This window comes from Urocampus carinirostris, chromosome 2 (genome assembly GCF_059441175.1).
Source record: "Urocampus carinirostris isolate Australia breed hairy pipefish chromosome 2, RoL_Ucar_1.0, whole genome shotgun sequence".
Classification (NCBI taxonomy): Eukaryota; Metazoa; Chordata; class Actinopteri; order Syngnathiformes; family Syngnathidae; genus Urocampus; species Urocampus carinirostris.
This window is the reverse complement of record NC_142350.1, coordinates 7,987,988-8,005,608: the sequence shown is the minus strand read 5'-3', so window position 1 is coordinate 8,005,608 and position 17,621 is coordinate 7,987,988. Positions and strand designations below refer to the sequence as shown.

At 39.2% G+C, this 17,621-nt stretch overlaps 1 protein-coding gene across 1 annotated transcript; it reads left to right on the top strand.

The window, feature by feature from the left end:
- Positions 1 to 4,464: 4,464 nt before the first annotated feature.
- Positions 4,465 to 10,686, top strand: LOC148370892 (vesicle-associated membrane protein 1-like). Its single transcript, XM_088326488.1, has 5 exons — positions 4,465 to 4,601; positions 4,977 to 5,097; positions 5,390 to 5,548; positions 9,596 to 9,647; positions 10,433 to 10,686. The coding sequence occupies exons 1-5, from the start codon at positions 4,465 to 4,467 to the stop codon at positions 10,447 to 10,449; spliced, it is 486 nt and encodes a 161-aa protein (XP_088182614.1). The 3' UTR covers positions 10,450 to 10,686.
- The last annotated feature ends 6,935 nt before the right edge of the window (positions 10,687 to 17,621 follow it).

Genomic DNA, 17,621 nt, shown 5'->3' with positions numbered 1-17,621 from the left:
TAATTCAAGTCGCCCAAGAAGGATCGTTGTACACGGAATAAAAACGCAAGAGAGGACAGGTCACACTGCAGATGGAAATGCTCACCAGTTCAGTGCTGAACATGGGAAGGATCTGTTTTGCCATTAAAGAGTATTTGAACTGAAAGCCCACACTGCAGTGACCAATCCTCTCCTTAGCGATAAAACCAAAAAGTTAGACTGAGCTGTGCTGAGGGGCAATGTGGACGGAGGAGAACTGGTCCGGAGTTCACAATATTGAACAACCCTTACGATACCAACGGTATCACGACAACACTGTATGTAACATCCCACATGCCGACATTTCTTGTGTAAATACCATGTAAATTATAACTATAGCCTTATCCCCCTTGTTTTATAACCTTATCTTCTCTGTTCCTTTATCTTCTTGGCTCATACCTCACTGTGAATGTGTAAAACTGGAGTGTCATGCCCAATTTCGTTGTCACAATATGTTAACCCATTTTGTAACAATGACAATAAAGGTATATTCTATTCTATTCCATTCTATTCTATTCTATTCTATTCTATTCACTTAAGTGATGAAAGTAAATTGTATTTTTTGGGGTCTGATAGGATTCATTATGTTCTGTGACACACTAGGAAAAGATTAAACCCAAAGTGTGTAAAAAACGTCAGTGAAATGTGGAGTGTCATGATTTCGGGCTATTTGTCTGCAGCAGGAGTCAGGTCTCTTGTAAAGCTCCATGGCCGAGTAAAGGCAAATGTGTATCAGAAACTTCTTCAACAGCACAAGGTTCCTTACTAGCGTCCATCGCCCAATCAGCTTGCAATCTTCATGCAGGACAATACTCTATGTCGCACAGCAAATCGGGTAAAGAATTTCCTTGAAGGTGAAAACATTGAATCAATGGCATAGCCTGCCAGAGTCCTGATCTCAAATGAGAACCTCTGGAAAATCCTTGGTGACAAAGTTATGGTCAATAAGCCCACTACACTCACCGAACTGTGGAGAAAGCTGGAAGAAGAATGGACCAAAATCACACAAGAACAGAGTGAGAGATTAGTGCTATCCTGTGGCTGCAGATGTGCTGAAGTCATTTTCAGAAGGGGCCTCTACACTTCTTACTAATTGCTGACTTTTGTAACGTTCAGATTTTTTTCCATGCCAAAGTAATTGTTCTCTAATTTTGATCGGTGTGTTTTCTAATTTCGATCATCGTGTTTTCGGCAAAATACATTTTTTTTTTTTGGTGAATGCCTTTAGTCATTTTGTGAAAAAGTGTTGAAGTAGCATGGTATGGAGAGAGAACAAAATGTCCTTGAACTTGAACACCAGTGACGATGGTGTTATTTTAAAATATTTCAATTTTTATAAGCTGTTCTCTCATTTTGATCCCCAGTGTATGTCATTCGCCCCCTAAATCTGCTGTCCCACCCAAATCATCTGAATCAGGTGCAGCACCCGGTCACTAGTTGGCGCTCCAAGTCCCGAGATGACTCACAGCGGGACGTGAGGACGAAGACGACGGCGGAGACGAGCAAAGAGCTGACAAGGGGGGATGAGGATGAGTGGGGGACCTTTCTGCATACAAAGACAAACACAACTATTTATAGATGTGTGCGTGTGTGTGCACAGCTGCTTGAGTGCGTCAGAGGACGAGGAAGGACAAAGATGATGGTGGCGGTGGTCTCGCCGGGAAACACCCAGCAATCCTCATGTTTTGAATTCAATCGACATGAAGAACTAGCTCAATTGATAGACAGATCAATCAATTTGTTGAAACACATTTTGACAAGCTAAGACTCAAAAATTGAAACATAAAGTTGAAAAATAAATTTGATGAGCTATCTAATCTAAGTTATGGTATTAATATGGCAAGCTGGGAGCGTTAATGGGTGGGAATGGGGATTAGGTGGTGCCTAAACTCATGCCCATCTGATATTTGCATTATAGAGGGTGTTGACAGGCATACACGGACATTAGGTGGTGCCAAAGGTTATGCCCTTCTGCTAAAGACCTTTGTACGTATTTTTGATTGGCATAAATGGGCGTTGGGTCGTGCCAAAGCTCATACCCATCTTACAAAGGACATTATAGGGAGCAGTGACGGGCACAAATAGACACTAGGTGGTGCCTTAGCTCATGCCCGTCCGCGATGGACATTATAGAGCGTGTTGAAAGGCATGCGTTTGCATTTGGTGCTGCCAAAGCTCATGCCCATTTGGCATGGACATTATAGAAGGCATTGATAGGCATAAATAGGCTAAGTGGTGTCAAAGCTTATACCCATTTGCCAAAAGACATTATAGCTAGTGTTGACATGCATCAAAAGGGCATTAGGTGGTGGCAAAGCTCATGCCCATCTCCCAAAGAACTTTATAGGGACTGTTGAGGGGCATAAATTGGCATTAGGCGGTGTCGAGCTCATGCCCATTTGCAATGGATATTATATAGAGTGTCTGTCAAAGGACTTTGTAGGAAGGTCAAGTCAAGTCACAATAATTTGTATATCTGTCAATCACAAAATATCATAAAACGGCCATGTGGACAAAGAAAAACTCAAAAACCTCAGCAGGAGGATAAAAAGACATCTTAAGAAGGGGCCACACAAGAGGTAATAAAGGGGCATTAAATGGTGCCAAAGCTCATGCTCCTCCGCCAAAGGACTTTATGAGGATGGTCAACACACTTAAAAGGGCAGTAGGTGGTGCTAGAGTCCATGCCCATCTGGCAAAGGACATTATAAGCTGTATTGGCAGGTATAATTGGGCATTAGGTGGTGCCAAGGCTTATGGCCATCTGCCTAAAGCCATTATGGAGAGTTTTTTGTTTTTATTGATAATTAAAGTTGCAGGATCGACCGTTTTCCATTGTGGTGCATATTTCCTTTCTTTTTGTTTACACTTCACATTAAAAAAACAAAGAACAATTGCAGCTGTGAGACTTTTTCTTTGTTTGATGTGAGAACAAAATGTCTATAAAGTGTTTTTATTTCTATTATTATTATTTTGTAAAATGTAAAACTCACTAACCACCGATTCAAAAAATCAGACACTTCAAAAAATAAAAATAAAATAAGTAAAAAAAAGAAATACCTCAAATTATTATTATCATTTTACAAACTATTTTTTATGAGCATATATATCAAATGTGGCGGACGTTTTATTTTGTAATATGCATTTGAAAAGCAATACGTATCGGTATAATATTAAAATGACATATTTTGTAAGTGAATCAAATGAATAAACAAAATCAGATCAGAGCTGGGACTTGGGTCAGTTAAGGCTAGTGCTATGGTTAGCGTTAGGTTTATGATTTTTAAGGCTTAGGTTTAGGATGGATAAAGCTTGGGCTACAGTTATGGTTTTGGTAGGGCTAGGACTGGGGTTAAATCTAGGGTTAGGGCTAGGGTTACGTTATAAACCTTTCCCCCCCATTTTTCTATCTATTTCTGTCAAAAGAAGTAGGAGATGTCAGCTAAAAACCAAAATGATTATATATACTGGTATATATATATATATATATATATATATATATATATATATATATATATATATATATATATATATATATATATATATATTAAAAAAATCCACATTTCAAGTTATTAACCATTATTTCTAATTCAAAGTTTATACTGTACTAGATTATTTTTATGCAACGTCTAATGTTGGACAGCAGATAACACTAGATAGATAGATAGATAGATAGATAGATAGATAGATAGATAGATAGATAGATAGATAGATAGATAGATAGATAGATAGATAGATAGATAGATAGATAGATAGATAGATAGATAGATAGATAGATAGATAGATAGATAGATAGATAGATAGATAGATAGATAGATAGATAGATAGATAGATAGATAGATAGATAGATACTTTGTTCATCCCCGAAGGGAAATTCACATTTCCAGCAGCATCCCTGAGCTGAGAACAATCGAGAACAATCGAAAATAACACGGGAGCTGCTGGAGTGGCTGCTGGAGTGGCTGCCATTCGTGACGGCGCCGGAAGAAAAGATTCAATTTGAATCATGTACTACAGCAGAGTTAAACTTTAACCAGATGGCGGAACTAAAATGAGATTAATTTTCAAAAATATATTGTCGTATACGACAAAATCAATATTTACTGACAAAATGCTATTTCATCAGAGGTTTATAGTTGTTATTGGGCACCATTTAGTCATATGCGTTTCATCCGCGCATGCGCTATAATTCCTCTTTTGTCGGATTTTATCATGCAATATCTAATCTTGGACAGCAAGTGGCAGCACAGTAAAATTTTAAAATTGGATGCCGGAAGTAAAACGAGATCATTTCAGAACAATACAATAAAGTATTTATTTATTCACAAAACAACAACAACAACAACAGTACAATACATTAATAATAAAAGAGGCTGTTTCATCACAAACTTATACGAAGTTGTAGTTATTTTGGGTACTATTACAACGAAAGTATTTGATTCACGCATGCGCAATAGTTCCTTCTTCCAGCTGGCGTTTTTGTCGGCTTTGCCCACAAAAACGCCCCACCGACCCCGCCCATCTCCATCCCCCAACCTGGGATGTCCTGGTCAGGATTATCGCATCATTTGCGCATCCGAGATGTGAGTATCGCATCGTCTGAATTTCTACTTCTGTTGTTTTTAATGTTTAAATATTTAAGATGAAAAAATACTAATTGTTAAAGTTGACTTTTTGTGTCTGTTGAGCGTGACAGCATCATCAGTTCGACTGCTCTCGATTTTCACGTTTTTTTTGTTTTAATATTTTTTTGTTTTTCTTGTTTAAAGTCCTAGTTCTTGATTTGTTGTGTGATGTTATTAGGTATTTTGTGTGTGTTTTCAAATGTATAGTGTAATTTTGTGGGAATTTGAAAGTTAGTGTGAGCCATTAGGCATCAACTGTTATTCAAAAAAATATTGGACAGGCATGAGGACCCAGCTTTCCAAATGACCTATCAGGTGCCACGCCCCTTACAGGTCTACACCAGACGCTTCAGGAACCCCTGGAGGGCCAGGTTCCGAAGGGGGCCCCCCAACCGCAGCCCCCAACCTGACAAGTAACAGGCGGCTACAGCAGACGCAGGCGCAGGTGGACGAGGTCAGAAAATAAAACATTTTCTGTTAGCATATTTGCATATGATTTTTATTATTTGTAATCCTTTTTTAACGCTTTGCTTTATCGTGTTAGCCATTTGGCATACGATTTATTTTTTTCATGATTAGTGTCAGCATGTTACCGTATTAGCTTATGATTTTTATTATCCATTTTTTACGTTTGTGTTGGCACGTTAGCCATATAAGCTTTCGATTTGTATTATTATTTTTTTCAAGTTTTGCATTCGCAAAATAGATTGTTAGCCTATTGACATACTTTTATCATTTTTTCCCAGGTGGTGGATATTATGAGGGTTAACGTGGACAAAGTCCTGGAGCGAGACCAGAAGTTGTCGGAGTTGGACGACCGCGCTGATGCCCTACAGGCCGGAGCATCACAGTTCGAGAGCAGCGCCGCCAAACTGAAAAATAAGTACTGGTGGAAAAACTGCAAGGTCCGACATGCTTTTTTTCAATTCCTTTAGCAACAACGTGGCACTTTAAAGCACACCAGAGATCCAGTCTACATATTAGTTGGCAAGCTCGAACAAAATAGTCAATTCTTTATACTCTTTCACCCTATAAGAACATGTGTATTTGTTGTCAACAACTCTAGACCATGCTCTTTAGTTATCTTTCCACCGTACATCACTTTGTGCACTCACTGCTAACAACAGGCACTCCAAAACAACAAAGTTATCCAAAGTTGATTGATAAGAGAGCTAGCTAAACCTCACCAAGATATTTTAGGCCACTAGATAACGGGCCACCTAGAAAAAGGGGCAAAGGCTAGGTTAGGGATGGGTTAAGGCAGTGTCAGGGTTAGCGTTAGTTGCTGGGTTAGAGTTAGGTTAGACTAGGTCTTTAGTTAAAGTTTGGTACGACTAGGGTTAGTGTGATTGTAAGGGTTAGGGTGAGGGTAAAGGCTAGGGATAAGGTTAAGGTAATTGAAAAGGTTTAGGCGAGGGTGGGGCTATGGTTAGGAGTAGGGCTAAGGGAAGGGTCAAGCCTAGGAGTATGGTTACGGTTAAGGTTAGATCTAGGGATACAGTTAAGGTTGGGTAGGGCTTGGTGATTGTACGGATTATGGTATGGGCAAGCTTAGAATTAGGGCTAAGGTTAGCGTCAGGGTTAGGGTACTTGTGATGGTTTGGGCATGGATGGGGCTAGGGCTAGGGTCAGGTTTAGGAGTATGGTTAAGATTTGGTAGGGGTAGGTAATTTTAAGGGTTAAAGTTTGGGCGAGCGTAAAATTAGGGCTATGGTTAGGGTCAGGGTTAGGGTACTTGTGATGGTTTACGCATTGGTGGGGCTAGAAGTAGGGCTAGGTCAGGGTATGGGCAAGGGTAGGGTTAACGTCAGACTTCTGAGGATAAGCGTTGCATAAAATGGATGGGCGGAGGAGGTTAGGGTTAAAACAAGCGTTATTATTAGGTTTTAAACTAGGGATCGGGCTATGATTATCGTAAGAGCTTCTGCCATCCTTGTGCAGGAGGTTCCACCCCTTTATTCATCCTACGCAGTGTCCAATCAGGACAGCTGGAGGGAATTCACACCACAGTTTGAGTGACAACGAGCATAAAATTCGAAATCTCCTTCGGATTTAACGTAAGGATTAAGCGGACAGCTGTGACAACTGCACACGGAAGCACAAATATTTTCCTCTCTCTCTCTCCCTTTTAATCTAGAGAGCCCCTCCTACTGTCCATCATCCCCTCTGGATGTAACGTAACTAATTGCGTGAGCTATCTCGGAGATATGAGCTTTACGTTCATTAAATCAATTTCTAAAAAGAATCATCTTTTTTAAATTTCAATTTGATTTTTTTCTAATCGGTACAATCATTGTGTGGTATTAGGGTAGGGTTATTTAAAATTACTGTACAGTAATCAATAAATGAGAGTGATTCTGGAAAGTCGTGACGAGAGCCACAGAAATAACTAAAGATTTGGCGTCATCTAGCGGTGTTAAATTGATGCATTTTGTTTTTGTAGAGTCAATCCTTGCTTTGCTTGTTCTATGCATTTTTTTTCATTTGTTTGTATTACCAAATCAGGTATTGTATGCGTATATTAGATCAGATTTAATGAAAAAAAAAAACATTTTTCATTTTTTGGGGAGGGGAAAAACAATCAAGTTCAGGGTTGAGTTCAGGGTTTGGGCTAGGGTTATGGATAGGACTGGGGCTAGGTTTAGGGTTTGTGTAAGGGTTTAGGATAGGCATAGGTTAAGGGTCAGGGTTAGGTCTAGAGTCTGGGTTTATGGTCTGGGTTAGGTCTAGGGTTTGGGCGCGTTTTATGGATAGGACTGGGGCTAGGTTTAGCGTTTGTGTCAGGGTTTAGGATAGGTTTTTGAAACAATATTACTTTCTCAAAGTCCCCCAAAAAAAAATTTATTTTCTGGGGGTCCTTGGGAAACCAATTTTTTAGCACTCGCCATACAGGAAAATATAGCGTTTTTTTGTGTGTCTTACCTGCGTTCGTTTAGTCCATTAGGAAAGAGAGTGTTTAGTTTTTTTATCCAGTCTTTTTCTGCTAAGCGTCTTTCTTTTTGTGTCCAATTGCTATTTGTTTGAAGGCCCGATATTTCTAAAGCTTGTATCCCATGATGAATGAAGTGTGCAACAAGATGTGTATTAATTTGTCTAAGGTTCTTAATGTTGTAAATGTGTTGTGCTAGTCTACATCTGATAGAATTTCCTGTCTCTCCTATATATTTAATGTCACAGTGTTTACATTTTATGACATAAATACAGTTTTCTGTGGTAGGAGTGATTCTTTGTTTAATCAGGTAGTTTGTTTTTGTAATGGTGTTCCTAACTGTGGTGGCTTGTTTGTAAAATGTGGGCGCCTGTGTTTGTATTGTGTTAATTTCAGGTAGTTTGCTTTTTACTAAGTAATCTTTGAGGTTTTTGTTCCTTTTAAAGGCTGAGATGATTTTGTAATCTTGAATTATGCCTGTGTTCTGTAGTGTCTGATTGATATTTTGTCTAATTTTTCTATTAGCAATTTGGCTAAATTCTGAGTACGTGGTAATTAGCGGAATGATTTTCTGCGTGTCTCGTAGCCCTGTGGTTAAAAATGTTTTACGGACTTGCCTGAGGAAGGATCTTGAGTATCCTCTTGGTCTCAGTGCCTTGAAAAGGGTTTGGGTGGCCTTTTCAAAGTCTGTACGTTGCGAGCAGATTCTGTGGAATCTGAGCAACTGTTTGTTTGTGTCAGGGTTTAGGATAGGGCTAGATTAAGGGTCAGGTTTAGGTCTAGAGTTTTGTTTTATGGTTAGGGTTTGGGCTAGGATTATGGCTATGACTATACCTAGGGCTAAATTTGGGGTTAGGTTGTGAGTCAGGTTTAAGGTTAGGCCGAGGGTTAGTGTTTGGGTCTGGGCTAGTGTTATGGCTAGGAGTAGGGCTAGGTTTAGGGCAAGGGTTGTGAACCTATGCCTCGTGAGCCATAGGTTATTAGAATGAGTGGTTCAGTCCAGTATATAAAGAGCATACTCCCCACTTCAGTTTACAGTCCAGGTGTCACACAAAAAACGTTTTGAGTGTACGGTGCTAAGGAATCCTTTATATGTAATCTCACTAGACAATTTAGGTTCACTGTTGAGACACTTAATGAAAAAAAAAAACTCTAAACACCAGAAATACCAGGCGAGCACATAGAGCAATTTGATTGGGTGAGTAGTGGCGGCGAGCGTAGTTATGCACATAGAGCACTTCTGTTTCCCCCAGCGCCATCTGCACAGAAGGTAAATACGTAAGTATTCTCGTTTGCAATATTTTGGGATATTTTTCCAAAACAACTCTGCATGCACCTTGTTTTGAAATCATTATGTATGAAAAAAATGAAAGTCCAAATGAGCCTCAACATCTTTAGTAATTGTGAGTGGGAGACAAGTTTAAATTGGTATATTTTTTGATATGGTACACAGGATCTGTCATTATCCTCATTTCATAAATTTTATCAGATCATCTAATGTCATACAGTGAAATAACATTTGCTGAAAATTAGATTTTGTCTGGAGAGTAGGTTTGGCGTTTTTGCTGAAATTTGTCTTAAAATATATGGTGTGACTCTCTCCCCCTCTCTCAAAAATAAATAAATACATTAAAAAAAATCTTACTATTATGGCTTTTGGGTCAAAAAGGTTCGCAAGCCCTGGTTTAGGATAGGGTTAGAGTTAAGGTCAGGGTTAGAGTTTTGGCTTGGTCTAGGGTTATGACTAGGGCTTGATTTGGGTTTAAGATAGTGTTATGGCTAGGGTTAGTGTTAGAATTATGGTTAAGGCTTAGGGCAAGGGCTGCGTTCAGGTCTTGGGATAGGGCTTAGTTTACGGTTCAAGGGAGGGGTAGAGTTAAGGTCAGGTTAAGGCTAGTGTTCAGTTTTTGGCCAGCGTTAGAATTTTTGCTAACCCTTACCCTTTCGAGTGGGTATATTTGGTCATATTTACAGGATAGATAGAAAATGGAATTTTAAACACTTGTATCCTATTTTCTTGCAGATGATGATTATCATGGCGGTTGTGGGTGTCATCTTGTTTGGTGTCATCTTCTGTAAGTCTTCTCACTTGAATTTTTTTAAAATTAGCTCTTTTTACCTCAACGTTTTTTAAATCATGCATTTGTTATGAGATAATTGAACTGTTGTCTTGAGAGGATTAAGTTAACAGAAAGCATAATCGATGAATAGGTACTATTGATGGACATGGAAATATTCAAGAGATTATTACATTTTCTCTGTGTTATTATTCACTTCATCATATACTTCCTTTTTTTGGAGAAACAAAAACGTCAAACTTAAGAAATTAAGAAATCACTAATTCATTTGAAGAAACTGAACATTAGTTTCATTGTATAGAGTAACGTTGTAGAAGCATGTTGCTACTGTACCAGAAAAATAATCCAATTTAAAAGTGTGAGTATTATACAAATCAATACAAACGCAGTAATGCAAAAAATATAAAACTATGTGAAAACTATGAAAAAATGCAATAAAAAAATCACAAGGTTTACAGTGTAAAAATATAAATATCGGCTTCTAAGAATGTAAAACGAAAACTTTTAAACGGGATAACGTTCCTGAAAAAAAAAGAAAATAATTTAACAATGTGAAAAATATCGAGACACTTCAAGTCAAAACAATGTCTTGTTTATGCGTCGTATGACAATTGGCCAGCAGAGTTCCCTATTCCGACGTTCAAACCTTCCAAATCATGGAGGCATTTTCGAAATGAATATTTGTATCGTTTTTCAATGATTTATTTTAGTAAATTGATAATATTTAGCTTAAACACGTTTCTAAAAAGACAAATACAGTTTATTTTCTCTATTTTCTACAGTGTATTTCTTCTACTGACCTGAAGGAATCCTCGGCCAACTTCGGCTTTCCTCGGCTTCCTGCTCACTCGCCATTCTGATGACATCACCCACCAAAATAGGAACTTTATGATCATGTTCTAACCACGTGACCTCAGTGTTTTCATTTTGGTGCGTTTATCCTAAAAAGGTTATTCGTTTGGGGATTTATTTTGAAATTTTTGTTGAGGGTTCTTGTAAATTCCGTGTGCAATTAAACAACAGAGCCAATCTTGAATATGCTTGTTTTTGTAAGTGCTTTGGGGGTGCTGAGCACAGATTGTCTGCCTGGTTAAATTTGTTTCCATTTCACTTAAATTGATTTAGGATCATTCAACGCGGTTTGGAGTGTCACTTTCCATTTGTGAACATCACATTACACTTTGTGGTTAGCAGAAACACTAATACTATGCTACGTCCAGTTTTTACACATGTATTTTTAATAGAGTACGCGTACAATATTGAAGAATAAGCATAGAACTTAGTAGACAATAATGGTTGTATTCTACACCTTATAATACACTAGAGCCTCCGCGAACTCCGCTGCTATGCCCCAAGTGACAGTAGCCGAGCAAAATAGGAATGGGAAGGAGGCAAGAGCGTTGCTAGGAATCAAATGGACTGAACCTGCGTAGTTCACTTTTTTTGTTTTGTTTTACTTAAAAAAAACGGCATCTGGCATTTTTTTTACAATATTAAAGCATATCCTGTCTTAAATTAGGGAAACAGAGTTTTTAAAATGCAATTTGTTTTTTTGCTTGGTTTGAAACGGGCTGGTTCCACCCATGCTTCTAGCCATTACATTTTTAGTAGTTTCTGGTGTGAACACTGTAAAGTGATGTACCACTTGCACTAATGCAACAATTAGACTAGCAGAATTGTTGGGAAAAGAATATGCTGTTAAAAAAGTTTCACGCAGAAATAAACTTATTTTAAAAATAAAACTTGGTCAGCACAAAGGGGGTATTTGCAAGAACAGAATACTAGGACGTTGAATTTCCCCTCAGGAGATATTTTACCTACCATATACAGGAGTACACGTATCCAAACCAAATGTACAACTATAGATTCAAATACTAAAATCAGGGAGTCAGCTTGGTTAGTGGGTTAGTGCCGGAGCTAGGTTTAGGGTTTCATTTTAACCATGGTTGCGTTGGTTGGATCTGGGCTAAGGGTTAGAATTCTGGTACAAATTTAAAGAAGTACCGTATTTTCCGCACTATAAGGCGCACCTAAAAGTCTTAACTTTTTTCAAAAGCTGACCATGCGCCTTATAATACAGTGCACACAAAGCCTGCAATTGGCCGAAAAAGATGTGTCAATCATCAGTTGAATCAATCACTATTGGCTAAAGTTATTCGGAGGTAAAGAGGGCGGATCCTTTTTATCATTTACAGGCTGGCATAGGCTAAAGGGGCAAAACAAAGCCTGCAATTGGCCGAAAAAGATGTGTCAATCATCAGTTGAATCGATCACTATTGGCTAAAGTTTTCGGAGGTAAAGAGGGCGGATCCTTTTTATCATTTACAGGCTGGCATAGGCTAAAGGGGCAAAACAAAGCCTGCAATTGGCCGAAAAAGATGAATGTGAATAGCATGTTGGGTTGACGGCATAGAGAAAACAGTATTTTACTTTTCTGTACTGTATTTGTAAATATTTTACTCTCCTGGATTTACTACACTCACGGATATAAGAGGACAATGGTTGCACATTATTATTGAACACAACGACTTCAGTGAGCTACTCCGGCTATATATTTTCCCAGTATCTTGTTTCAGAGTGATATCGATGTTTCTGTGATGGGTCTTTTTTTAAATTAAACTCAATTCCAAGTGTTTATTGTCATATGCACAGTAAAGTTGCGAGCGAAAAAGAAAATAGAAACTAAGGAATGGTTGGCATTTCTTGAATCCCAAGACTTTAACCTTCCGAATGATGGAACGATGCATTTGAGTGACATCGTACGGACACCGCATCTGCACGCGTCTACGACACGTATTTGCTTCTTTGCAAGCTATGGGAATGTTAAGGGGGTAATAAGTTGGACTGAACTATCTGACTGTTTTGTCGACGTTCCCATTGTAGCGCCTTATAATCCGGTGCGCCTTATGTATGGAAGATATAGGACCAAAAACTATTTTTTGGGGGTGCTCCCTATAACCCGGTGCGCCCTATAATATATACGGTACTTGTGGCTCAACTTGTAGGATGGGTATAATATGCTCCCTGGGTTGTGGATTCTGTCCTCAGTAAAACTACAGGGAGTGCAGAATTATTAGGCAAATGAGTATTTTGACCACATCATCCTCTTTATGCATGTTGTCTTACTCCAAGCTGTATAGGCTCGAAAGCCTACTACCAATTAAGCATATCAGGTGATGTGCATCTCTGTAATGAGAAGGGGTGTGGTCTAATGACATCAACACCCTATATCAGGTGTGCATAATTATTAGGCAACTTCCTTTCCTTTGGCAAAATGGGTCAGGAGAGGGACTTGACAGGCTCTGAAAAGTCAAAAATAGTGAGATATCTTGCAGAGGGATGCAGCACTCTTAAAATTGCCAAGCTTCTGAAGCGTGATCATCGAACAATCAAGCGTTACATTCAAAATAGTCAACAGGGTCGCAAGAAGCGTGTAGAAAAACCAAGGCGCAAAATAACTGCCCGTGAACTGAGAAAAGTCAAGCGTACAGCTGCCAAGATGCCACTTGCCACCAGTTTTGCCATATTTCAGAGCTGCAACATCACTGGAGTGCCCAAAAGCACAAGGTGTGCAATACTCAGAGACATGGCCAAGGTAAGAAAGGCTGAAAAACGACCACCACTGAACAAGACACACAAGCTGAAACGTCAAGACTGGGCCAAGAAAAATCTCAAGACGGATTTTTCTAAGGTTTTATGGACTGATGAAATGAGAGTGAGTCTTGATGGGCCAGATGGATGGGCCCGTGGCTGGATCGGTAAAGGGCAGAGAGCTCCAGTCCGCCTCAGACGCCAGCAAGGTGGAGGTGGGGTACTGGTATGGGCTGGTATCATCAAAGATGAGCTTGTGGGGCCTTTTTGGGTTGAGGATGGACTCAAGCTCAACTCCCAGTCCTACTGCCAGTTTCTGGAAGACACCTTCTTCAAGCAGTGGTACAGGAAGAAGTCCGCATCCTTCAAGAAAAACATGATTTTCATGCAGGACAACGCTCCATCACACGCATCCAAGTACTCCACAGCGTGGCTGGCAAGAAAGGGTCTAAAAGAAGAAAAACTAATGACATGGCCTCCTTGTTCACCTGATCTGAACCCCATAGAGAACCTGTGGTCCCTCATCAAATGTGAGATTTACAAGGAGGGAAAACAGTACACCTCTCTGAACAGTGTCTGGGAGGCTGTGGTTGCTGCTGCACGCAATGTTGATCGTGAACAGATCAAAGCACTGACAGAATCCGTGGATGGCAGGCTTTTGAGTGTCCTTGCAAAGAAAGGTGGCTATATTGGTCACTGATTTGTTTTTGTTTTGTTTTTGAATGTCAGAAATGTATATTTGTGAATGTTGAGCTGTTATATTGGTTTCCCTGATGAAAATAAATAATTGAAATGGGTATACATTTGTTTTTTGTTAAGTTGCCTGATAATTATGCATAGTAATAGTCACCTGCACACACAGATATCCTCCTAAAATAGCTAAAACTAAAAAAGCCCCACTCCAACTTCCAAAATATTCAGCTTTGATATTAATGAGACTTTTGGGTTCATTAAGAACATAATTGTTGTTCAATAATAAAATTAATCCTCAAAAATACAACTTGCCTAATAATTCTGCACTCCCTGTAGTGTAAAGTTTGGGTTTTGGTTGGAGCTAAGGTTCAGGTTTTAGTTGGAGTTAGGGAAACGACTTTTACTGAAACTAGGGCTGAACCAATGGTTAGTCGGTAAGTGTTGGTGCTATTGTTATAGTTTTGGCTGATGCTAGGGTTAGGGATGAAGTGTTTTAAGGATCATTAAGAGCACAGAAAGCTCAAATGGTAAGATGTCTGCAATCCACTCACATGGTATTGGATTCGATCCCCAGTCAAGGAAGTACAAGTTCTGAGGTAAAGGTTCTTTTTTTACAGATGGGGTTTGGGGTTTTGGCTGCTACAACAAAAAAAATATATTGTGAGAATTTGTACTGCTTTGATTGGGGATTGAACCCAGAACCTGTTACCTATAATTATCAGGAGACCAGAACAGACCAGGAAACCCCAGAGCATTCGTTTCAGTTCTTTATTTAAGGAAGCGTTCAGGGCTCGCGGGAGACGTGATGGCCGTCAGACGTCAGCAGCGGAGCCAGAGAGATAGCTTCGGATCAAGTGGCCAATCGGAGTGCGGAAGTCAGGCAGGTCGTGTTTAAAGGGGCTGGAGAGGAAATCGAAGCGCGGGACGGAAACAGGTCGGATCGGAGGCAGGCAGAAACAGGTAAGCAGAGTACTTTGACGAACGGGAAATCAGGAGAGTCACAAAGAGTTACCAAAGTTCACTCTGACGAGGAGGTCCGGGCGCAGCGTGCTTAAGAGCGAAGTGCCAGCCAATCAGAGGGCACCCACATGATTGCTCCAGGTGATCAGAGTTAGTAATCATGACATGTAATACAGCCATCTTACCGCTTAAACTGCCCATGCTGATTCAAACCCCAATCAAAACTGTAACCCTAAACCTAGTGCCAACCAAAACCATAACCCTAGTTACAGCCAAACTGTACTTATGTTTGTACCAACAATGATAGCTCAACTGGTTAAAAGCCTGTATTGAGCTTACAGGATTGTAGGTTTGAGCCTCAGTCGGAAACATACAAATGTTATGGTGACTCTTTTGGTGACAACTTTGATTTGGGTTTTGGTTACTCCTACAAAAAACACTCAGAAATTGTATTGGCATGACTGAGGATCAAACCCAGAACGCTGGAATTGAAACATACCTTTCCAGTTGTAGCTATCAGTACAATTACTGTAAACTCTAACCCTAGTTCCAACTAAAACCATAACCTAGGACCGACAAAATGTGTATGTAAGATAGGCATCTTACCTGTTGAGATACCGGTAATGTCATTATTGTCCAAAATCCTATCCTAATAATAGCTCCAAAAACAAAACCCTAACCCAGGCACCAACCAAAACTCTAACCCAAGCTACAACCAAAACCCTCAACTTTGCTCCAACAATAACCCTCTAACTATGTTTTAAATTGGCTTAAATGGGGATTGAAACCATAGCCCTATATGTAAAACTCAGGCATCTTACCAGTTAAGACACTTGAACTGTAAACCAATGTCTACCAAAATTAAAACCTTAGCCCTGACCAAAACTAACCGCCGTGCAAACATTAGTGCCTTAACCCTAAAATTCACATTACCTTGACTGTGATAGAATCCTCAACCCTCGACATGATAAACAGGCAGCTTACCAGCTGAGCTACCAGTAATGATTAACTCAGAAAAGCATGGGTCAGCCATGCTCAAACACTAACCCACTAACCACGGCTCCTATACTAAGCTCCTATCGACAGGTAAAGTAGAAGAAAGTTGGAACTAGTTGGGCCGGTGCATTTTGGCTTCATCCCTTGCAGGTTTGCCAAAGGTAGGATTAAAAGGCAGTGCTATGGCAAGCTGGCTGGAGATATTTGGGATAAATACGCGTTCAAGGCAACCTCTCTAGAGATCGTTACCGATCTCAGAATCACGTGGTTTCATGGAATATTTTTTCTCAGCCAGTGTGCTAAATTCACATTTTTGCCTGTGCATCCTTATTTTCTTTGTAAGGTTTGTTTTATTACATGTTTATTGTGGTATTTCATTGATCCATAATAAAGACGAACCTCTCTCTTTGACAAGGGAACAGAAAACTGGGAATTTGCCCTATATGGTAAGTCTATTGTTTATTTTACTATTGGCCAATTGCAAAGGAGATTTCATAGTATGCCAGTTCCTTATTGTGACTTGGGGATGAGACAGAATTTTCTTATCTGAAAACCCTCTCCCTGTCCTGTTTCCTAGGTCAAACTCATTGATGTCTTCTTGGCTTATTTTAAGTGTCTACTAAAGCCTAAACTTAAAAATATACTCGATGGACCTTGTCAAAGACTTATTTGATACAGTTTTTGAAAGTTTTTTGAGTCCCAATTTAGAATCTTAAAAACTGCAATAATATATTGTAGAGCAGGGGTCAGCAACATTTTTTCAAATTTCCTTGTAAATCAGTGTGCCACACCAAGATTAATGACTCGCACAACATTTTTTTAATATCCAACAGAGCTGTCATTTTACACCAGTCCAAATATACAACATGGATGGACATTTTAATCGTATAATTCAGTGTTTTTCAACCCTTTTTAAACCAAGGTACACTTTTATTTATAAAAAAGTTCCAAGGCACACCGTCCGTCGAAAATGTTTGAAAATGAAGTTACCGTATGTCAAATATTTCACTGTACTACCTCATGAGCAGATAAGTAGTATATAAAAAGAAGAAAATAATACTTAAAATTACAAAGAATGATGTGCTTTATGTTTTTTTTTTTACAGTGCAATCTTAAACCGCTTTGTTAAACAAATCAAGTTATTAAATGTACTGTGCTACCTCAAGAGCAGATAATTGGTACATAAAAATTGCATAAAAATCTACTGCCACCTACTGATATGGATGACTATTACATTTCCTCGTCTGAAGATTGCAAAAATACTGAATAATGGCCTGAATTTTTGGAAAGATAAAATTGGGCAAATTCCAGCAGCACACTAGACAAGGTTTCACTGCACACTGGTTGAAAAACACTATTATAACTGACCAATTTATCTTCCACTATTCTTGTTCATCAATCGACTAAAAAATGAATGTGAATAAATTGTGGAAAGGCCTGTAGCCATCCATGACTTTTTACCACAAGAATCAACCAGAATCAACCATTCTTCATTAACAATGAACTACAGTAAAAAAACAAACAAAACAGCTACCATACCATTTATCAATGATATCTTGTTGAAGAAAATATCAAAACTTGAAATAACAGCAGCAAAGCAGAAGACGCCTCACGCGCACACACGCATACACGCACACACACGCTTCTTTAAAGTATTCGCCATCAGTAAATGGTTTTCTGTGCTTTGCTATGCAGTGAGCAATGTGATAGCTTGTGGTGGCGTTTTTGACA